The sequence below is a fragment of the Scyliorhinus torazame genome, chromosome 5 (assembly GCF_047496885.1).
Source record: "Scyliorhinus torazame isolate Kashiwa2021f chromosome 5, sScyTor2.1, whole genome shotgun sequence".
In the NCBI taxonomy this organism is placed as follows: Eukaryota; Metazoa; Chordata; class Chondrichthyes; order Carcharhiniformes; family Scyliorhinidae; genus Scyliorhinus; species Scyliorhinus torazame.
This window is the reverse complement of record NC_092711.1, coordinates 117,458,891-117,482,499: the sequence shown is the minus strand read 5'-3', so window position 1 is coordinate 117,482,499 and position 23,609 is coordinate 117,458,891. Positions and strand designations below refer to the sequence as shown.

Below are 23,609 nucleotides of genomic sequence, written 5' to 3'. Positions count from 1 at the left end.
CCCATGCGGAGTTTGCACATTCTCCCTGTGTTTGCGTGGGTTTTGCCCCACAACCCAAAGATGTGCAGGGTAGGCGGATTGGCCACGTAGTTTAAAGTTATTTTTAAAAACATTATTGGACAATCAGCGAGTCAGCCTGAGCCTGTGGCGTCTGTCACCGTCTGGCACTGTCACAATGCCCGGGTGATTGACAGCGGCTCAGGACCAATAGGAAGAGGAGGGGCGGGACTGGAGGCCCGACCGAGAGGGCTGGTCCTCCAACCAATCGGAGTGAATGAGAGGCGGGACCAGCTGATATTGAAGCTTGCGCAGTATCAGTAATGGCGATGGAGAGCGGCTGCTTCTTCGCATCCATGATTTGTAAGAGGCGGTTAACAATATGTAGGGTGCGTGAGATCGCGGAGAAGGTCGGAAACGCTGCGTAAGCACATTGTGTGAGTCATTAAACTCTGAAGAGTTTACCGGACTCAGATTGTACTGAGCGGGGCTGGATTAACGGCCGCCATCTTTATTGGAATGAGTGTGCACCATGGCGCATGCGTGGTCGCCATCTTTGTCGGGGGCAACGTTTCCATGAGTGGGAGGAGCTTGTTACCGATTGTTCAGAATGCAGACAACCGTCCATCAAACTATATGACCCTTTGAGTCCGAATGATGGGGCGGTGGATTGATGGAAAGAAAGGGAAATACATCCTCCTCTCCTGATCCCAATACCTGATGGTCTCAAGATCTGTGGTTCTGTCCACCCATGGCAAAAACTCAAGACCCTGAGTAGACGTCATCCTCAAATGATGGACTGCTGATGACGACGAGGGGCAAAGTATAAGCGTGGAGAGGGCAGTACAGTGGTTAGCACTGGGACGACGGCGCTGAGGACCCGGGTTTGAATCTTGGCCCTGGGTCACTGTCCGTGTGGAGTTTGCAAATTATCCCTGTGTCTTGCGTGGGTTTCACCCTCATGTGCAAGGTAGGTGGATTGACGACGCTAAATTGTCCCTTAATTGGAAAAAGTGAATTGGGTACTCTAAAGTTAGTTTCAAAAAATTATTGGACAATCAGCCTGAGCCTGTGGCGGCTCTCACCACCTGGAACTGTCACAATGCCCGGGTGATTGACAGCGGCAACGGCTCCGGACCAATAGGAAGAGGAGTGGCGGGACTGGAGGACCGACCAAGTGCAGCTGGTCCTCCAACCAATCGGAGTGAATGAAGGGCGGGGCCGGGCTGTGATTAAAGCTGCGCAGTATCAGTAATTGCTCCTGAATTGGAAATAATTAAATACATAAATAAATAATTGGGTACTCTAAAAAAAAATTTTAAGTGCAGCGGGGAGCATGAACTGGACTAGGGAGCAGGAGAAGGGAATGTTGGGAATTTCTATCCTAGACTGACAATCATAGAATCCCGACAGTGCATAAGGAGGCCATTCAGCCCATCAAGTCTGCACAGATCCTCTGAAAGAACACCCTACCTAAGCCCCCGCCCTGTTCCCGTAACCCCACCTAACAAACATATCTTTGGACATAAGGGGCAATTTAACACGGCCAATCCACCTTTGGACTGTGGGCGGAAACTGGAGCACCCCGAAGAAATCTATGCAAACACGGGCAGACAGTGACCCACACAGACAGTGACCCAAAAAGCCGGAATTGAATCCAGGTTCCTGGTGCTGTGAGGTAGCAGTGTTAATCGCTGTGCCACCGTGCCGCCTCACACAACGGTGGATTTGGGAAACTCCTTTTACAGGAAGTTAGAAAGGGAGAATTTACACACGACAAACCCAAACCACAAATTTATTTTCTGAATTCCATTTTTGGATTGACATTGATACCTTTTGTAAATTTCATTTTCAGGGTATTAGGAGAGGATTTACAGACCGGAACCTTGAGCAAACTCTTACATCACAATGTGACAGCTTCACTCGATTCATCAGGAAGTGAACATTATCGTCCTTTGAACGCAAGTGTTTGCATTTCAGGTCATTGCCATTCACTGTTTTTACACACTCTCGCTCACACACACATACACTCCCTCTCCCTCTCTCTGCCTCTCTCTCCCAAATGCTCTCTGTCCCACACCCAGTCTCTCACTCTCTCCCGCACCCTCTCTCTCTCGCACGCTCTCTCTCACTCGCACACTCCCCTTCTCGCACAACTCCCCCTCCCTCAAACACTACCCCTCTCACACACACTCACCCTCTCTCACACACACTCTCACCCTCTCCTCCCAAAGAGGTGAACCAGTTGTTTTTTATGACAACCCAGCAGTTTTCATGGTCACCTTTTCCCAGTGCCGGCCCCACAAATGTCCAGATTCATTCAGCTCAATTTCACAACCTGTCTTTGTGTTTTTGTGCGTTCTCTCTCACTCCCTATTTTCTGTTTTGAATCAATTTCGCAGAGTATTAGAAGTGAAGGAACTTCAGTCAGGAAATTCAAACTAAACATCACGTCATGATCTACACTCACCAAAACGTTTGTAACATAAATATCATGGGAGTTTGAAGATGGAAGGAAGATGCACCGTTCACAGTGGGGAGAAACCGTACACGTGTTCTGTGTGTGGACAAGGCTTCAGTCGATCATCTGGCCTTTCGAAACATAAATGCAGTCACACCGGGGAAAAACCATGGGAATGTGGGGATTGTGGGAAGGGATTTGATTATCCGTCCAAGTTGAAAATCCATCAGCGCACTCACACTGGGGAGACCGTTCACCTGCTTCGAGTGCGGGAAGGGATTCACACACTCATACCACTTGCTGACACACCAACACATTCATGCTGGGGAGAGGCCATTCACCTGTTTGCAGTGTGGGAAAGGATTTGCTCATTCCTCCAACCTGCTGAGACACCAGCGAATTCACACTGGGGAGAGACCATTTAAATGTCCAGACTGCGAGAAGTGTTATAAGAGTTCTGGGGAACTGATGTCCCATCAACGTGTTCACACCGAGGAGAGGCTGTTCAGGTGCTTTCACTGTGGGACTGGGTTCAGACGATCATCTGACCTCTCTGTACATCAGCGAGTTCACACTGGAGAGAGACCATTTAAATGTCCAGACTGTGAGAAGTGTTATAAGAGTTCTGGGGAACTGATGTCCCATCACCGTGTTCACACTGATGAGAGACCGTTCAGGTGCTCTCACTGTGGAAGTGGATTCAGGCGATCATCTGACCTCACTGTACACTAGCGAGTTCACACTGGAGAGAAGCCGTTCACCTGCTCTGAGTGTGGGAGGGGATTCACTCAGTTATCCAACCTGCTGATGCACCAGAAAGTTCACAAGTAAATTCAGTGATTGGAGCTCGCTGTTAATCACATCCTGGACTGGAACATGTTCATTGGGGTCAGTTGCTGCTGATGTTCAGAAACTCTAATCCAGTCACAAGGAATTAAATTCTGAATAAAAATCAAGTCAAATCAGTTTGTGTTAAACAAAGTGTGTGGTGTCTTTTTAATATCGCTAACACAAGTTAGTTCCTTTTGAAGTCTCCTCCATCCTCACCTCCAACAACAACTGTGAGAAGCTTCTTTGTCACTAAGATTGAGACAATCTGATCAGCTGTCTCTGCTGCTTTCCTCCACTAACCTACCGGACCAAACTGTCTCAAGTCCATTTTTGTCCAAGTTCTGAACTTACATCTTTCTCCATGTTCTCTCCTGCCTCCTGTCGAACTCACCGTGTCCATGAGACACCCCTTCTGCTCCACTGATAATTGCAATAACCTGCTGACAACCCAACTTCTCCATGTGAGCCGATATTGTGAACAGCTCTCTATCACTGCTGGTACTGTCTCTCTCAGAGTTAAATCCACTGTCATCACTCATCCCAAAAAAACACTTGGCCCTCCCATCTTTGCAAACTACTGCTCCATCTCCAAACTCCCTTTCCTCTCCACAGTCTTTGTACTTGGTGTCCCCAAGTATCTCCCTCGGTCCCTCCTATTTCCCATCTACAAGCTGCCACTGGGTGACATCATCCAAAAGCAGCGTGTTAGTTTTCACATGCACACTGACAACACCCAGCTCTACCTCACCACCATCCCTCTCCATTCCTCCACTGTTACTAAATTATCAAACTGCTTATCCCACATCCGCTACTGGATGAGCAGAAATTTTTTCCAATTAAAAATTGGGAAGACCAAAGCCATTGTCTTCAGTCACCATTAGAAATTCCGTTCTCTAACTCCCGAGTCCATCCCTCTCCCTGGGAACTGTCTGAGGCTGTACCACATTCTGCACAATCTCCGTGTCAGATTTGACCTCAAGAGGGGTGGTACAGTGGCACAGTGGTTGGCACTGCTGCCTCATGGCGTCGAGGACTCGGGTTTGATCCCAGCCCCGGGTCACTGTCCGTGTGGAGTTTGCACATTCTCCCCGTATCTGCGTGGGTCTCACCCCCACATACAAATGTGTGCAGGGGAGGTGGACTGGCCACACTAAATTGCCATAAATGAATTTTATAAAATCTTCTATTTCTACATTCTGTCCCTGTCACATTCTGGTGATCATTGTCTGTCTTGCTGCCCTGCATTACTGCCTTGTCCCTTCTCATCAACTTTCTAAATTTCCCCTCACCACAACCCTGTCTCCTCACCCACTAATATGTTTAAAGCTCTCTCTCCAGCCCTGGTTGTGTGATTCACCCGGGCACTAGTTCCAGTGTGGTTCAAGTGAAGGTCACTCCAATAGTCTAAACACTCTCTTTCCTCACTATTGGTGCCAGTATAATAATAATCTTTATTCTCACAAGTAGGCTTACATTAACACTGCAATGAAGTTACTGTGAAAATCCCCAAGTCATCACACTCAGGCGCCTGTTCGGGTACACAAGGAGAATTTAGAATGTCCAAATTCTCCAAAAGCACTTCTTTTGGGACTAGCGTGAGCAAAATGGAGTACCCGGAGGAAACCCGTGCAGACACAGGGAGAACGTGCAGACTCCGCACAGACAGTGATCTTGGCGCTGTAAAGCAACAGTCCTAACCACTGTGCTACCGTGAGTACCCTATGAATTAAACCCCATTTATCCAGGCCAATCATTGAACAAAGCGAACATCTCATTCACTCTATGCCAATTTACTCATGGCGCAGGTATTCATTTGGAACACATGTGTGCGAGCTCTTTTAACAGAATCTGGATTCTTGGATCTTTTCCAGTTTCTCTCCCATCTTCTCTCTCCCTCCGAGTTTATATTGTCCACGAGACCCAACTTCTGTTCCCTCGACTCCATTCTCACAAATGTTGACCATCCAACCTCTCTATGTCCACAAAAGATCAGCCATGATTTCATTGAATGGTGGAGCAGGCTCGAGGGGGCAGATGGCCTACTCCTGCTCCTAGTTCTTATGTTAGTTGATTCTGTTTCCAGTTCTCTCTCATTTGGTTCTGTCCTTCTCACTTTAATGCAACATCATCACCCATCCTAAACAGAACACTTGACCCCACCATCTTTACAAATATCCAAGACATCTCCAATCTCCCTTTCCTCTCCAAATTCCTTGGACTTGGTGTCCCCCAAGGATCTATCTTCAGACCCTCCTACTTCTCATCTACATGTCTTCTCAACCTCGCCCCTCGTCTGGGATGTGGTGATCCTCAGGCTAAATCACCACCAGTCAGCTCTCCCCCTCAAAGGGGAAAGCAGCCTGTGCTCATCTGGGACTCTGGCGACTTTAACTTTTATCTTTCCTAAGGTTTGCCGCCCAGAACGGAACACAGTTCATGCAGTAAATGAGGAAAAGACAGCAGGAATTTCTCGAAGCTGTGATTTACATTTTTGGTTCACAGCAGTTACTTCAATAATTTCCTCATTCTCCCTAAACTACCCTGCCTGTTAATTCTATTATTTCTGATAATTCCATTACTGTAGCTATAAATATCACACACTAGAATTCAATCTGTTCCATTATTCACTTTGGTTTACGTTTATGTTGAGGTTAACAAAATACAAACTCTGTCCTCCCCCCAATCCGATGAGAGTTTCCAATGAGTCGATTCTGTGGAATGAAATGTCTTATCAGCGTTTCCACGGTGACCTGTCTGCAGTGAAGGAATGTCTTATCAGCGTTTCCACGGTGACCTGTCTGCAGTGAAGGAATGTCTTATCAGCGTTTCCACGGTGATCTGTCTGCAGTGAAGCGCCTGCTTGAGTTTCTAACTCAGACTAAACTTCTCTCTTCCATAACACACATTATATCAGACATTGGATGTCAATGTATTTCAGCCATGTTGTGTTAATGTCTCCAAAACCCTAAACGGAGTTCAGATACACAAATGTTTAAACGTGGGAGGACAAGTTGATAAAGTGTTTAAAAAACACATGGGATCCAAGGTTTTATAATTCTAAGTGTGAAGTACAAAATGACAGAGGTCATGTAAATCTGTACAAATCATTGGTTAAGCTGCAGTTGGAATATCAGATCAGGTTTTGGGGATCTTACACCAGGAAGGATGTCAAGGCCATGGAGAGGGTGTAGAAGAGATTCACTGAGATGATCCCAGGGAAGAGAGGCTTTAGTTACCAGGAGAGATTAGAGAAATTGGGGCTCTTTTCATTCGAACAGAGGCTGACTGGAGATCAGAGAGGGTTTGATTCCGGCCTTGGGTGACTGTGTAGAGTTTGCACCTTCTCCCCGTGTCTGCATGGGTTCCTTCCAGGTGTTACAGTTTCCTCCCACAGTCCAAAGACGCGCAGGTTAGGTGGATTTACGGGGATAGGGTGGAGGAGTGGTCCTGAGTGGGGTGCCATTTTGGAGGGTAGGTGCAGTCTCGACGGGCTGAATGGCCTCCTTCTGCAATGTAGGGATTCTATGGAACAGAAAAAGTATCATATGAAATATCAAGCAGACGGTACAACAATGTTCAGGACTTTCAATGTCCCTCTGGGCCTGCGGGGGTGGGGGCAGTGGGGGAACCGGTGATGGTTTCTCTGATCTCTGAATGAAATGTCATTTTTAAAGTGAAGGGTGTCTGTACTGGAAAACCTGAGTACCAAGTGCCAGCTTGAACCATTCTCCAATCAGTTACAGCACAGCTCCCTCTACATTGCCCCATGAAACACTCCCAAGGCTGATACAAAATGGTGTCAGATACAGAGTAAACCTACCTCGATGCTGTCCCCATCAAACATTCCCACAATAGGTATAGCACAAGGTTAGATACAACGTAAATCCCCCTTGGCACTGTCACCATCAAATACTCCCAAAACAGGTACAGCATGGGGTTGGGTACAGAACAAAACCCCTTCTACGCTGACCCCATCAAACACTCCCGGACAGATACACCACGGGGCTAGATACAGAGTAAAGCTCCAGTTGCACTCTTTACGATCTCTTATTCTATCTTCAAATAAGAATCAGAAGTTCGGTTGATTGGAGATGTCCAAAGCACAACTTTATTTGCTAATCATTCACCTTGATACACTTGCATGAAAAGGGAATCAAAAATGTTGATCAAAATAATACATAATGAAATGAAATGAAATGAAAACTGCTTATTGTGACAAGTAGGCTTCAAATGAAGTTACTGTGAAAAGCCCCTAGTCGCCACATTCCGGCGCCTGTTCGGGGAGGCTGTTACGGGAATTGAACCGTGCTGCTGGCCTGCCTTGGTCAGCTTTCAAAGCCAGCGATTTAGCCCTGTGCTAAACAGCCCCTGGCTAAACTGGTCAGAGCATAGCGAAAAGATGTAAACAAAAGCATAAGAAAAGTATGAAGAAAACTACTTCAAACAAAAATCAGTAGATGGTTCATAAATTCATAAAAGCATAAATTCGGAACAAAACCTTAACCACAAAGTCATACTCTTAAAAGACATTTTTACCGATTATCCAATCCCTCATTTACTCTCATTGGTTTCTAATTATCAGCTGGGACTTCCTGATGTATTCAAATAAATGTCTGCGACTTAGAAAATGATTTATTATTCAAACATTGGGCATTACTTAAGATTTCCTAATGTCCATCAAATTAATTCAGGGTGTATGTGCACCAGCCACCTGTGCCAATCTTACGAAGATAATGTACTTGCATTAACCTTGCTATTGCTAAGTATTTCATACTAAATGTAATGGAATACAATGGTCTTAATTGTTACATGAAACACTGATGCAAATTTTTATGTAACAATGCCTGAATTTCTGCAAATATGGCAATAGATTATTCCTTGTCTGAAACAAAGACTATCTTTCCACAGTCATGGCTTTTTGAATAATTCCATTCTCTAGCTATGCACTCAATCTATCCTTAAAGGTGCCAAATAAATCAATTTGATAAATGTGATGTGCTGCATTTTTGTAGATCGAATTGGGGCAGGACCTACTCAGTTAATGGTAGGGAGTTGGGGAAAGTTATAGAACAAAGAGATCTAGGAGCACAGATTCATAGCTTCTTGAAAGTGGAGTCACAAGTGGACAGGGTGGTGAAGGAGACATTCGGCATACTTGGTTTCATTGGTCAGGACATTGAATACAGGAGTTGTGATGTCTTGCTGAAGTTGTACAAGACATTATTACAGTCACACTTGGAATACTGTGTACAGTTCTGGTCAACCTATTATACAAAGGATATTATTAAACCAGAAAGAGTGCAGAAAAGATTTACTTGGTTACTACCAGGACTTGATGGTCTGGGTTACAAGGAGAGGTTGAATAGACTGGGACTTTTTCCATGGAGCATAGGAGGCTGAGGGGTGATCTTATAGAGGGCTGTAAAATAATAAGCAGCATAGATAGGGTTGATAGTCAACATCTTTTCGCAAAGGTAGAGGAGTCTAAAACCTGAGGGTTTAGATTTAGGGTAAGAAGTGAGTTACAAATGGGTCGAGAGGGGCAATATTTTCACACATAGCGTGGTGAGTGTCCAGAACGAGCTGCTAGAGGCAACAGTAGAGGCAGGTACAATTTTGTCTCTTAAAAAGCATTCAGACAGTTATATGGCAAAGCTGGGTATAGAGGGATAGGGGCCAAATGCGGGCAATTGGGACTGGTTTAAAAACTGGGCGGCATGGACAAGTTGGGCCAAAGGACCTGTTTTCATGCTGTAAACCTCTATGATTCTATCCAACTGCAGCACAACATCCCTACATTTACATTCCATTTCCTTTGCAATAAACAATAATATTCCATTAACCTTCCTAATCACTGGCTGTACCTGCAGACTAACTTGGGATCAGGCATCCCAATCCCTCTGTACCTCAGAGTTCTGCAATCTCCCTCCATTTAAATAATATTATTAAAAGTATTATTTAATACTTTTTGACAAAGTGGACAATTCACGTTTTCCAAAGTTATGCTCCATCTGTCAGGTTTTTGCCACGCACTTAACCTATTTGTAGTCCTTTGCAGACTTATTAAATCCACTTCACAAATTACTTCCCTCCCGGTCTTTCAGGCATCAGAAAATGTAGCCGACAGACATTCAATCCCGTCATCCAACACATTCATACAGATTGTAAATGGGTGAGAGCCCAGCACTGATCCTGATGACATTCCACTTGTCACATCTTACCCACCCAGAAAGAATCCATTTATACCTACTGGCTCATTCCTGTTCGCTAACCAATCCTCTACCCATGCTGATCTGTTGACCCCACACCATGAGCTCTTATTTTGTGTAATAACCTTTGATGTGGCATCTTGCTAAATACCTTCTGGAAATCCAGATACAGCACATCTACAGCTTCCCCTCAAGTGAATAAATGTAATCAGGAAAAGTCCAACAAATTCAAATATTTTCCTGTTAAAAGTTAATTGATTAAACAGAACATGATTTTTAAATATCGTGACTGGCGAGGGATAATCACAGGTTAAAGAAGTGTGAATAGTGTCAAGCCAGGACAGCCTTCTTCGCAGCCTTCAACACATCATCAATGAAGACGAACATCTGGCCAAGGTCATCCGCACACCCCCACTACCTGCCTTCAAACAACTGCACAACCTCAAACAAACCATTGTTTCACGCAAACTATCCAGCCTTCAGAACAGCGACCACGACACCACACAACCTCTGCAAGACATGCCAGATCATCGACGTGTGGACCACCATTACACGTGAGAACACCACCCACCAGGTACGTGGTACATACTTGTGCAACTTGGCCAATGTTGTCCACCTCATACGCTGCAGGAAAGGATGTCCCGAAGCGTCGTACATGGGCAAGACCATGCAGACGTTGCGACAACGGATCAACAGACATCGCACGACAATCACCAGACAGGAATGTTCCCTTCCAGTCGGGGAACACTTCAGCAGTCAAGGCGGCCTTCAGGATGGGCGACAGCGCAGAATCACTGAACAGAAACCTATAGCCAAGTTCTGCACGCTTGAGTACGGCCTCAACCAGCACCTTGGATTCAAGTTGCATTACATTTACCCCCCACCATCTGGCCTGGGCTGGCAAAATCCTACCAACTGACCTGGCTTGAGACAATTCACACCTCTTTAACCTGTGATTATCCCTCTCTCCAGTTGCACTGTCTGAACCTGTAAAGACTTAATTACCTGCAAAGACTCGCATTCAAAGTATCATCTTGCACCTGACTTTGTCTATATATGGGTTTGTGGAACCGACCTCTTCATTCATCTGATGAAGGAGCTGCACTCCGAAAGCTAATGATTCCAAACAAACCTGTTGGACTTTACCTGGTGTTGTAAGACTTCTTACTGTGACCACCCCAGTCCAACGCCGGCATCTCCACAGCATTGGCATGAGCACTAGTGAGACAGAAAGGTGCCTGTGGCTCATAAAGCAATCAAAACTGATGGATTAGGATCTCTGTAGAGGTCAGCAACTTCTTGGAAAAAAATCTAATTCCCAATCAACAAACTAAAGGATCACACGATGGGACATCAGGTTTTAGGACTTTTAATGCAACAAACAAACAAACTAGAAGCTACTTAGACAAAGGGTCATCTGGACTCGAAACACTAGCTCTTTTTTCTCCCTACAGATGCTGACAGACCTGCTGAGATTTTCCAGCATTTTCTCTTTACTTTTCGAAGCTACTGTAACTCGCAAACCTACACATTAAATTATAAAATAGAATTTTGCCCTTTTACACAACCGAGAATAACACGATTATAGTTACTCGGTCCTGGAATTTAATTGTCTCAGAACCTGTTCAAAGTGATGATTCATTCCCGAGGATTTACTTCCGTTCTTCGACCAAGACACTGAGAAACAAAGGGAGAATAGAATAGAATGGGAACTGGCAAAATACATAAAAATGGACTGTTAAAGTTTCTATGATTATGTAAAAAGGAACCTTTTTGCTCAGACAAAGGTTTGTCCATTCCAGATAGTCAGGAGAATTTAGAATGAGGAATAGAGATCTCTACAGCCACCTCGTTCAACACTCTGGGATGTAGATCATCAGCATTTGGGGATTTATTAACTTTCAACCCCATTAATTTCTCCAGTACGACTTTTTCACCAATACTAATCTCTGCCAGTCCCTTGGTTCTCTGGTGTTTTGGGGACTATTTCTGCATCTTCCTCTGTGAAGACAGACACACATTGTTTAGTTTCTCTGCCATTTCCTCATTCCCCATTCTAAACTCTCCTGTCTCTGCCTGGAATGGACCCACATTGGTCTTTGCGAATCTTTTCCATTTCACATTCCTGTCGAAGCTTTTCCAGTCGTTTTTTATGTTTCTCAGCAGATTGCTCTCATCAGTTTCTTCATCTTCCTTTGCTGAATTCTATTGGATCTCATGGAATCTTTAACTTTTCTTGTTAGCCACGGTTACATCACTTTTCCTGATGGATGTTTGTTCCTTAAAGCAATCTACATTTGTTGTATATATGTGAATAAAATGTTGCAAAAATCCCACAGGACTAGAGACTGCTCTCCCCTTTCACAGAGGGAGAGCTGACTGGAGGTAATTTAATCCGAGGGTCAGCACACCTCAGGCGAGGGACCTGGTTGACAAGGCGGGGCTCTTCATGAATAAACTCAGCCTGTACGGGAGTTGAATCCTCACTGTTGGCCTTGCTCTGCATCACGAACCAGTCGTCCAGTCAACTGAGCTAAGCAACCCCCTGATAAATATGTCATAATTCCTTAAATATTAGGTATTCCCTGTACCAATCAGATTCCCAGTCCACCTCAGACAACTTGCTCCTCAAACCCAGAAAAGTTAAACAAAAGAACCATGTAACCACCAGGGCCCGTCTACATGGCAATGTGGCATGCTTTGGGGGTACCAAACAGAAATGGAAACTAAATATCTTCAAACTTCCAAACACCTTTTCTCTCTGTGATTCTTGTGCAATTTGAAGCCAGGTATTAGCAACAAGGCTCAAAGAGCATCAGCCCACTGGAGGCAAAGTGGTGAGACCGGCCTGTCAAGCAGAAAGAAACCCTCCGACCATCCCCACTGACCACCTGTCAGAATGAACAAAATGCAGTCCTGGATGTAGAGCAGAAACAATAACAGCAGAATCCAACCCCTGTAATCAATTGTGAAATTGTTGGTGTCACAGCAGGTGCGATGAAACGTGCAATCCCGTCTCACATTGAGAGGTGGACGGCCTCTCCCCAGTGTGAACTCGCTGGTGTCTCCGCAGGTTGGGTAACTGAGTAAATCCTCTCCCACACTGAGAGCAGATGAATGGCCTCTCCCCAGTGTGAACTCGCTGGTGTCTCCACAGGTGGGATAACTGAGTGAATCCCTTCCCACACTGAGAGCAGGTGAATGGCCTTTCCCCAGTGTGAACTCGCTGGTGTCTCCGCAGGGTGGATGAATCAATGAATTCCTTTCCACACTGAGAGCAGGTGAACGGCCTCTCCCCAGTATGAACTCGCTGGTGTCTCTGCAGGTCGGAGACTTCAGTAAACCCTTTCCCACACTGAGAGCAGATGACTGGCCTCTCTCCAGTGTGAACACGCTGGTGTTTCTGCAGGTTGGATACCTCAGTAAATCCCTTCCCACAGAGAGAGCAGATGAATGGCCTCTCCCCAGTGTGAAATCGCTGGTGTCTCCGCAGGGTGGATAACTGAGTGAATCCTTTCCCACACTGAGAGCAGGTGAATGGCCTCTCCCCAGTGTGAACTCGCTGGTGTCTCTGCAGGTCAGATACTTCACTAAATCCTTTCCCACACTGACAACAGGTGAACGGCCTCTCCCCAGTATGAACTCGCTGGTGTTTCTGCAGGTCGGATACTTCAGTAAATCCTTTCCCACAGTGGGAGCAGGTGAATGGCCTCTCCCCAGTGTGAACTCGCTGGTGTCTCAATAGGTGGGACGAATCACAGAATCCTTTCCCACATTGGGAGCAGGTGAACGGCCTCTCCCCAGTATGAACTCGTTGGTGATTCTGCAGGTTGGATAATTGAGTAAATCCTTTCCCACACTGAGAGCAGGTGAATGGTCTCTCCCCAGTGTGACTGCGGCGATGAATCTCCAGCACAGATGGGACTCTGAATCCCTTCCCACAGTCCCCACATTTCCACCGTTTCTCCATGTTTTGGGTCTCTTCGTGTCTCTCCAAATTGGGCAATCACAGATACAACACGTGTACGGTTTCTCCTCACTGTGTATGCTGTTCTTTTTTTTCAGGCTATGTAACTGGTTAAAGCTCTTTCCACAGTCAGTTCACTAGAACACTCTCGATCGGGTGTGTGGGTCTCGGTGCTTTTCCAGTCACACTGATGTTTGATATAATTAGAAGCTGACACTTCAGGCAATCATTTCTTCTTCTAGATTCAAAGGCGGATGATATTCAGGTTCCAAGGAATCGTGTGACTGTCAGATCGCGATGTAACGTTAGTAATTTCTCCTCATCTAATATCCTGTGAAAACAATTTACAAAAGTTATCATTGTTCGTACAGGATAGAAACTCAGAACGGACAATTCTAGTTCCTCTGGAACATTATTTCCTGTCTCGTTCTCCAAAAGCTATAAATCTCCATCCCACACAATCTCCCTCCATTCTCACTCTGCTGTATCTGATATTCACACTCCCAAATCTCCTGAAGGTGCTGATTCATGTTGATTGACAGATCCCAGCTCAGCTCACTGCTTCCTGACCAGGACACAGAGATTAGAATAGGAGCAAGAGTAGGCCATTCGGCCCACCGAGTCCGCTCAACCATTCAATGATATACTTGGCCAATCTACCTCAGAACTGATTTCCCACACTATCCCCCATATCCCTTGACATCTTCAATATTTAGACACCTGTCAATCTGTGCCTTGAACATACTTGATTATTGAATCTCCAGAATCCTCTGGGCGAGAGAATTCCAAAGTTTCACCACGTCCTGGAGTGAAGAAATCCCTCCTCATCTCAGCTTTCTCTCCATTTACCGCCAGTTCCCCAGAATGCTCCACACCCTCAATCAGAAATCTGTCTGTGGGGAGGCATGGGGGGGGGGGGGGGGGGGGGGGGGGGGGGGGGCGGCAGCATGTGATACGGCTACGGAGTAGCTGCTTTTCCGCAGGTTCTGGTGCCACTCATCTGTAATCTGACACTTATCCTGATTGCCCGGCACTCATCTATCTAATCCTTGAATTAATGTTTGTTATCATGTCCTTGGAAGAATCAGAGTTTGGTCAGGTATGATTCTGCCGAAAAAAGTCAGGAAATCCATTGGTAAAACAGCGCAGGTGGATTCAGCAGGAATGGAGCCGCCTTTTCAACATGGCAGCCTGACCCTCAGGAGGTCCCTCTACCCCGCGCTCACCGGGTGGTGGCGAAAATGATGACTGGCGACATTATCCGTGTTATTGACCAGAGGCGGAGTGTGCTGACTCAATATCGGTGTCCTCATGAGGCCCAGCTGCAAAACGCCATGAAGAGGCTCGATGATCCGGAGGAGAGAATCCTGAACGTTCAGCAAGATGCCTCCTCGACGGAGGAGGAGTGGCGTGGCGGAGGTCCTGGAGGACTTGGAGAACCGAGGGTCGGAGAAAGAACATCCTAGTCGTTGGCCTGTCAGATGGTCATCATAGAATTTACATTGCAGAAGGAGGCCACTCAGCCCATCGAGTCTGCACCTTGGAAACAGCTCCCCAGCCAAGCCCATACCTCCACCCCATCCCCGTAACCCAGTAACCCCACCTAACCTTTTAGTTGGACACTGAGGGGAATTTATCGTGGTCAATCCACTGAACCTGCACGTCTTTGGACTGTGGGAGGAAGCAGGAGCACCCGGAGGAAACCCACGCAGACACGGGGAGAACGTGCAGACTCCGCACAGACAGTGACCCAAGCCAAGAATCGCACCTGGAACCCTGGAGCTGTGAAGCACCTGTGCTAACCACTGTGCTACCGTGCTGCCCATAAATGATGTTATTTTTTGTCCATTTAGTGTGGAGGGTAAGGCTCCCGTTAGGTTCTTCGAGGACCGACTGCCACGTTTTCTCAAGCTGGATATGAAGCCTGGGCATTTCAAATTAGAAAGGGTGCATCGGTCTTTGAGGCCAAGGGATAGTTTTCATCCCAGGCCTGTAATCATTCGCTTCCACAACTTGAGAGAATGTCCTGGAGAGGGAACGGTGAGGTGGCACCTGGCTCCAGGAGGGAGTGAGGATTTACTTCTTCCAGGAATTTTCGGCAGCAACACAAAGAAAGCGTTGAGGCCTCAACGAAGTACAACGGCAACTCAAGGCTGTGGGGAGTGAATTACGTTATGACTTATCCTGAGACCCGAAAAATAGTATCCAACAACTTTGTCAAGTCTTTCAATAATCCAACTATTGCCTTGACCTTCATTAAAACCACAAAGGGCAAGGATCTGGAGAGATGGTTTGTAGCTCGGACAAACTCAGGTTCTAATCCAGATTCTTTCCCTGTCATGGTGTTGTCTGAATTTCAGAATCAGAATTTAAACTTAACAACTGATCCAACTTCACCTGCTGTCTGTGGGATAGATTTCAAAACCTCTCCCACCCTATGTGTGAAGAAGTTCTTCCTACCATCTGTACTGAGCTGTCTAGTCCTAATTTTTAGACAATGATCCCTAGTTTTAGAATCTCCAATCAGTGGAAATAGTTTATCTTCATCTGCCCTGTCTTTCCCTGTTAGTATCTTAAATATCTGATCACACCTTAAATGTCTAAATTCTAGCAAAAACAGGCCTAATTTGTGGTTAAAACTTTGGGTCAGAACCGCTGCTTTCTCTCCCTCGCCTCCCACAGCATCCTGGGACACAATTCATCCAGACCTAGTTATCTAATAATCTACTGGGTGGCACGGTAGCACAGTGGTTAGCACTGCTAATACTAGCAGTAGCTCACAGCACCAGGGACCTGGGTTCGATTCCAGGCTTGGATCACTGTCTGTGCGGAGTCTGCAGTTTTCCCCATGTCTGCGTGGGTTTCCTCTGGGAGCTCCGGTTTCCTCCCACAAGCCCTGAAAGATGAGGTTCTTCGGTGAATTGGACATTCTGAATTCTCCAGCCGTGTACCAGAGCAGGCGCTGGAATGTGGCGACTGGTTTTTTTTTATAGTAACATCATTGCAGTGTTAATGTAAGCCTCCTTGTGTCACTAATAATAAAGATTATAATGTAAGCCTACTTGTGACAATAATAAAGATTATGAATGGGCCAAAGGGCCTCTTTCCGTGCTGTAAAACTCTATGATTCTAAAGATAAAGGTGGGAGAGGGAGGGAGGGATTGAATTGATAGAGAAACTGCCAAAGCCTCAACATTCACCAGCTCTGAGGACACACCTTAGCTCCCTTTCCAATCTGAAAGCAGCCTGAGCTGGATTTACATTCCCCTTAATTGATCATTGCTGGGTGATAATCCTGTACTTCCTCACCTCACACCACTGTGACAGCACCTTCACTACACAGACTGCAGCAACTGACAAACATCACCTTCCCAATTATTCCTGAAGGCACCGCCTTCCCAACCTGGCCCCTTGCCTGAGGTGTGGTGATCCTCAGGTCACATCACCGCCGGTCAGCTCTCTCCCGGGACCAGGCCCTGGTTAGCAGCCGCCATCTTGGGGAAGCAGAGCGCATGCGCTGGTGTCTTGGTGACGCAACAACTGGGGGGCGGAACCTGAAGGTTTCTGATCCCATCCGGGTCCTAGTGCCCATTGAAAGTTGCTCACAGTTTAATGTCCATAATAACCTGTTAAGTTGCAGCCATCTTGGCAGAGTTTGTGGATCTTACAGTCTATAATATCTAGTATCCTTGTGCCGAGCGTGACATCTTGAATCTACTCTTGGGTCTGATTAAAACAGTGCATTGTCGCTGGGTGGGATCGGAGGCATGGTAGCACAGTGTATAGCACTGTTGCTTCACAGCTCCAGGGTCCCAGGTTCGATTCCCAGCTTGGGTCACTGTCTGTGGAGTCTGTACGTTCTCCCCGTGTCTGCGTGGGTTTTCCTCTGGGTGCTCCGGTTTCCTCTCACCAGTCCTGAAATGTGCTGTTAGGTAATATGGACATTCTGAATTCTCCCTCTGCGTACCCAAACAGGCAGCGGAATGTGGCAATTAGGGGCTTTTCACAGTAACTGGCACTGTTTTTAAAAAAGAATTTAAATTTTTTTTTTATTCTCCTCCTTTTTCACATTTTCTCCCAAACTTACACCCACCAACAATAAACAATAATCAGTAACAAATATGTCAATCCCCATATCAATAACAACGATCCCATCCTCCCACCAAACCCCAAACATTAGCCCGCATGTTCACACAAACAAATGACAAAAAGGAATTAGGGATCACCCACAGTCGCCATTAACACACACACACACACACACCCCCCCCAACCCTCCCACCCACCCGCCCCAACTAATGTTCTATGGTATCTGCTTCTTGAAAGTGCATAATGAATAATGCCCATGAATTGTAGAACCCCTCCATCCTTCCCCTCACTTCAAAGTTAACCTTCTCAAGAGTCAAGAATTCCAACAGGTCCCCACGTCACGCCAGGGCACAGGGTGGAGCGGTTGCTCTCCAACCTATCAGGATCCACCTTCGGGCGATCAACGAGGCGAAGGCTACAACATCTGCCTCTGCACGCGTTTTCAACCCTGGGTGGTCCGACACCCCGAATAGGGGCCAGTTTCACATGCACCACTTTAGAAATTATCCTAAAAACATCCTTCCAATAATCCTCTAGCTTTGGACAGCACCAAAACATATGAACATGATTAGCAACCCCACCCGCCCGCAACGTTCACACACATCTTCTACTCCTTCAAAGAATCGGCTCATCCTCGCCCTCGTGAGGTCTGCTCTGCATACCACCTTCAGCTGTACTAGCCCCAAACTTGCGCATGAGGTGGAGGCATTCACTCTCCGGAGCACCTCACATCAGAACCCCTCCTCCATATGCTCGCCCAACTCTTCCTCCCACTTTGCTTTCATCCCTTCCAGTGGTGCCTTCTCCTCTTCCAAAATAGCTCTGTAAACCGCCGACACTACCCCCTTCTCCAGCCCCCCCTGTCATCGGCACCTCCTCCAGCAATGTGGAGACCTGCTCCACCGGGAAGCTCTGTATCTCCTTTCTGGCAAAATCCCGAACCTGCATGTATCTAAACATTTCCCCCTGCTCCAGCCCATACTTCGCTTCCAGCTCCTTCAAACTTGCAAACCGACCCCTAAGAAACAAATCTTTTGGTGTCTTAATCCCCTTCTCCTCCCATTTCCGAAAATTTCCATCCCACTTCCCTGGCTCAAATCTGTGGTTTCCCTGAATCGGCATTTCCCTTGACCCTGCCCCCAACCCGAAGTGTTGGCGAAACTGCCTCCAAATTCTCAATGAAACTATTATTACGGGACTCCCTGAGTATTTCCCCAGGGCCATCAGGAGCGGCGCTGATGCTAGTGCTTTCAATCCCGACCCGCTGCACAAACTGTCCTCCATTTGTCCGTTCTGACCCATTGGGAATCAACCCCACTGACCCAGCTCCGCTCCTTCTCCACATTCGCCGCCCAGTAGTAATACATCAGGTTCGGAAGACCCAAATCCCCTGCCTGCCTTCCCTCCCCATATGAACAAAGTAATCCTTCCCTCAATCTCTTTGTAAAAAGCTTTTGGCAGGAAAATCGGCAGGCATTGAAAAATAAACAGAAATCCCACAAGGGAAAACAACCTCCTAAGAAGGTCCTTGAGAATCTTTCATGTCTCGATTCGGCTGCCTTCATTCCTCTAAACTACAATAAGTACAACCCAGCCTACTTAACCTCTCCCCATAAGAAAATCCCTCCATACTCGGGATCAACCTCGTGATCCTTCTCTGGACTGCCTTCAAAACCAATTGTCTTCCGTAGATAAGGGCACCAAAACTATTCAAAGTATACCAGGTGCAGACTAACTAATGCCTTGTATAGTTTTAGCTCGACTTCCCCATGTTTATATTCTATTCCCTTTGAAATAAATGTCAACATTCAATTTGTCTCCATATTACCTGCAGAACTTGCTTTGTGTGGTTTCTGCACGAGGACCCCCAATTACGCCGTTACTTCGGCTTTCTCCAGTCTTTCTCCATCTAAATAATTTTCCGTTATGTTCTTCCTCCTACCAAAGTGTCTAACCTCACATTTCCCTACATTATGTTTCATCTGCCAAGTTTTTACTCAGTAAGTTACGCTGTCTCCGTCCCTCTGTGGATATTCTGTCATCCACTTGCCTTTCTATTTTTGTATCTGCAGCCATGGCAATAGTACATTCACTTATTAAACACCGTTTTGAAATTCATGTATATCACATCTACTGGTCCCCCTCTCTCTCGCCTTCTCGTTATCACCTCAAAGAATTGCAATAAATTTGTCAGGCATGATTTACCCTTCACGAAGCCGTGTAGACCCAGCTTGATTACACTCTGTATGGTTAAATGCTCAACTATTAAGGTCACTGGCCTATAATTACCTGTTTTTGATTCCCTCCCTTTTCAATAAGGGTGATACATTGGCAGTTTTCCAATCCTCTTGGGGTAAGGTGGGAGGAGCCTGGAATGGAGCTTATAAACCAGCACAGAACAGGCGGGCCGAATGGCCTGTTTCCCTGCTGTACACTTTCTGAAACTTTCGAATCCAATATCCGTAAATTCTCAGGGTAAAGGCTTGTGTCCACCTCAGCTCCGAGCTGGGAAACCGGACAGATCCCAACGTGGAAAATGGAAACGTTTAAAATCCAACACAAAACACAATTCTCTCACATCTAACCCGCGGTTCCATTGTCTCCGGAATTCCCCATTTTATTTACATTTATTGTACATTTTCTGCAGATCCCAACCCGCGGGAACCGTCCGTCTCTGTCCTCCTGCCCTCGGCTGAAGATGTCTCCGCTCAGAGATTCGTCTCCCTCAGCTGCTTAGTGAGAGGTTTCTCCCCCCGAGAGATCTTCGTCAAGTGGACCGTCAATGACAAGCCGGTGAATCCCGGGAACTACAAGAACACCGAGGTGATGGCGGAGAACGGCAATAGCTCCTTCTTCATGTACAGCCTGTTATCCATTGCAGCGGAGGAGTGGGCCAGCGGCGCTTCTTACTCCTGTGTGGTGGGACATGAAGCCATCCCCTTGAAGATCATCAACAGAACGGTTGATAAATCCAGCGGTAAACCCAGTTTTGTGAACATTTCCCTCGCTCTGATGGACACCGTTAATTCATGTCAATGAGAATCTATCAATTGCATTTCGAACTAAAATAATAATAAAGGTTTTTTTCCTCTAATTGTGATTTAAATACACAGCCGCTTAATTAATGGTGCTGCCACTTTGCTGACATCAGATCTGTTCAATGAGACCCGGATTTCTACAGGTCTCGGCCCCAAGTCTGATACAACCAGTGCTCCCATCTCAAATACACCCTGGGTCAGAGACAGAATGAAACTCATTCATTCCAGGATTCAGCAAAATATCTTCATTGACTTTCCTCCCGCTGAGGAGAAATCGGACACTTTCCCATTTCAGACAAACAAACACATCATATTTAGACCTCGGTGTTCCTGTTTCTCTCATTGTCCATTCCATTAAAATTAATGTCAGCTTTAAGTTGCTGTATCACACCCACTGGGAACTGAATTGAGGGTCACACAGAAACATGGACCAATAATCCCCATCAAAGAGAGGGGAAAGGGAAATTGTTAATCCACTGTCCCCCACTTCCCCTACAAAGAGAGGGGGAGGTGCATTAGTTAATCCACTGTCTCCCCACTTCGCCAACAAAGAGAGCAAAGGGGCATTAGTTAATCCACTGTCTCCCCCACTTCCCCAACAAAGAGAGGGGGAGAGGCATTAGTTACTCCACTGTCTCCCCACTTGCCCAACAGAGTGAGGGGGAGGGGCGTTAGGTAATCCACTGTGCACCCCCTTCCCCAACAGAGAGAGGGGGAGGGGCATTAGTTAACCCACTGTACCCACACTTCCCCAACAAAGAGAGCAAAGGGCCAATACTAACCCATTTTACCTCCATATTCCAGACCAAAAGAGGAGGAAGGTGATGAATGAACTCTCTGTCTCTCCACCTCCAGCAGGGAGAACCCAAAGGCAATTTGCCGAGCTGACCAGAGAGAGGGAGATTATTAACTCAATATCTTCCCAGTTCCCAAGCAGGGAGTTTGGAAGTAAACGGTTCTCTAGACTAGGAACTCAGTTACTGACATTACAAGACGGCATGTAGCTTACTGGCTGAAGGGTTTCAAAGGCCATAATGATAAAGAGGTTCTGAAAGTATCTATTTGTGCAACATAATTGTTTTAGCACTCTGGTTCCTCTTATCCGTCTGCTAAAACCGATTCCCCAGAATCCAAATCCAGACTGGTGATTGAATTCTCCCTGGATTTTCACTGTTCTCTCCTGAGGCACCTCCTTGTATTTTTGCATTCGGTCACCTGATGTCAGCTTGCATCTCACAGAAAACACATTTATAAGCAGAAAGTTCAACATATTCTACATCGATACCAATAATACCCACAACTGGTAAAACTACAGGCAGCTGATACAAATACACAGACAGATTAAGACACAAACACTAAACATACATGCAGAGAGACCCACACACGCTCACACGTAGACACAAACACACACACATGGAAACACATGCATAAACATACACCCAGGCATAACGAACCACACAGATTTTGACACAAAAACACACGCAAACATGCGCAAAAATTCACAAACATGCACATAAACACAAGAAAGCACATGTTTATACACACACAGGCACACGTGCACATACACACACAAATCCACACACACAAGCGGGTACACAAATGTACACAAACAGACATATACAACCACATGACCACGCAGATACGCAAACATATAAAACCAGACAAGTAGGCTGACAGAAGAATATGAAACACAAATGTAACAAATAACATGTACATTAGCACAATTTCATGATGACAGAAATATTTCCATTCAAACAGAGACAATAATCCACATTAACACACTTATGGGCTCACGTGGACACATAGCTGATTCGTACACACATTGACACGAACACACATGAATACACATGGAGGCATCAATACACATCAATAGATAGTTAGAAACAACCATCAACGCATAAATAGCACTGGTGCTTCACGGCGCCATAAACCCGGGTTCAATTCCAGCCTCGGTTGATTGTCGGTGTGGAGTTTCCACGTTCTCCCGGGTCTGTTCCTGTTTCCACCGCGTGCTCCGGTTTCCTCCCACAGTCCAATGCTGTGCAGGTTAGGTGGATTGGCCATGCTATATTACCCCTTAGTGCCCACAACGTTAGGTGGGGTTACGAGGTTCTGGGGTTAGGGCAGGGGCATGCGTCCAGGTAGAGGGCTCTTTCGGAGGGTCGGTGCAGACTGAATGGGCCGAATGGCCTCGTTCGGAACAGTAGGGATTTTACGATAATGATTCTATGATGAAATACACACATCAACAAACACACACACGCACTTATCCAGACACAAACATTAAGACACTGACATGCATGTTGAACGTATAAAGAAAGACACATTAACACTTTCATTACTGGGCAGTGAAGTATAAACTTATATTAACACAGGCATTAATATATAAACATAAATTTCAACACACAAACACACACAATAAACACTCATATTTACACTGACAGAAGATAAATAAAGTTCACAGACAGGCGCTGACACACAAATACACAGATCAATACTCATTGACACATGAACACACACAATGACATTTATAAAGACATCGGGACACACAAAAGAAGACTAAAGCAAAACACGAATTTCGCATCTACACAGACACAAAAGATAAAGAACAAACACAAACATCAGGCAATGGCGGCACGGTGGCATAGTGGTTAGCACTGATGCCTCACGCCACCATGGACCTGGGGTTGATCCCGCTCCTGGGTCTCTGTCCCAGTGGAGTTTCTCCGTGACCCGTGGGTCTCACCCCGACAACCCAAAGATGTGCAGGGTAGGTGGATTGGTCACGCTAACTTGCCCCTTTATTGGAAGAAAAAAGTTACAGAGATCGATTTCTGAGTATCATGAACTCAACAGTAGATATGCAATGACAAATATATCAAAGAATGAATTAGCAGCGGGAGAAAATGAAACGAGAATATTAAAAACATATCCTGGATTAATAAACAATCTGATTATAGTTATTTGCTCTATCCCCGTAGATACCACAGAACACACCTGGACTGAAGACTATGAGGATG

General features: G+C 46.0%; 1 protein-coding gene and 1 long non-coding RNA gene across 6 annotated transcripts; one reads left to right on the top strand and one right to left on the bottom strand.

Moving 5' to 3' along the window:
- Nucleotides 1–278: 278 nt before the first annotated feature.
- LOC140421717 (uncharacterized) lies at nucleotides 279–3,439 on the top strand. 4 transcript variants are annotated; one of them, XR_011947024.1, is made up of 3 exons: nucleotides 279–360; nucleotides 1,853–1,977; nucleotides 2,400–3,439. It is a non-coding gene; the product is annotated as an uncharacterized lncRNA (long non-coding RNA). The 4 variants fall into 4 exon arrangements; XR_011947025.1 differs by having other exon boundaries at nucleotides 321–434; XR_011947027.1 differs by lacking the exon at nucleotides 279–360 and adding an exon at nucleotides 368–386.
- A 3,935-nt stretch (nucleotides 3,440–7,374) lies between these two features.
- LOC140421701 (uncharacterized) lies at nucleotides 7,375–16,944 on the bottom strand. Of its 2 annotated transcripts, none has more exons than XM_072506532.1 (2): nucleotides 16,775–16,944; nucleotides 7,375–13,796 (listed from the first exon to the last, which is right to left on the bottom strand). In XM_072506532.1, the coding sequence occupies exon 2, from the start codon at nucleotides 13,466–13,468 to the stop codon at nucleotides 12,482–12,484; it is 987 nt and encodes a 328-aa protein (XP_072362633.1). In that variant the 5' UTR covers nucleotides 13,469–13,796; nucleotides 16,775–16,944; the 3' UTR covers nucleotides 7,375–12,481. The 2 variants fall into 2 exon arrangements, with proteins under 2 accessions (XP_072362633.1, XP_072362634.1); XM_072506533.1 differs by having other exon boundaries at nucleotides 16,833–16,944.
- Between the last annotated feature and the right edge of the window lie 6,665 nt (nucleotides 16,945–23,609).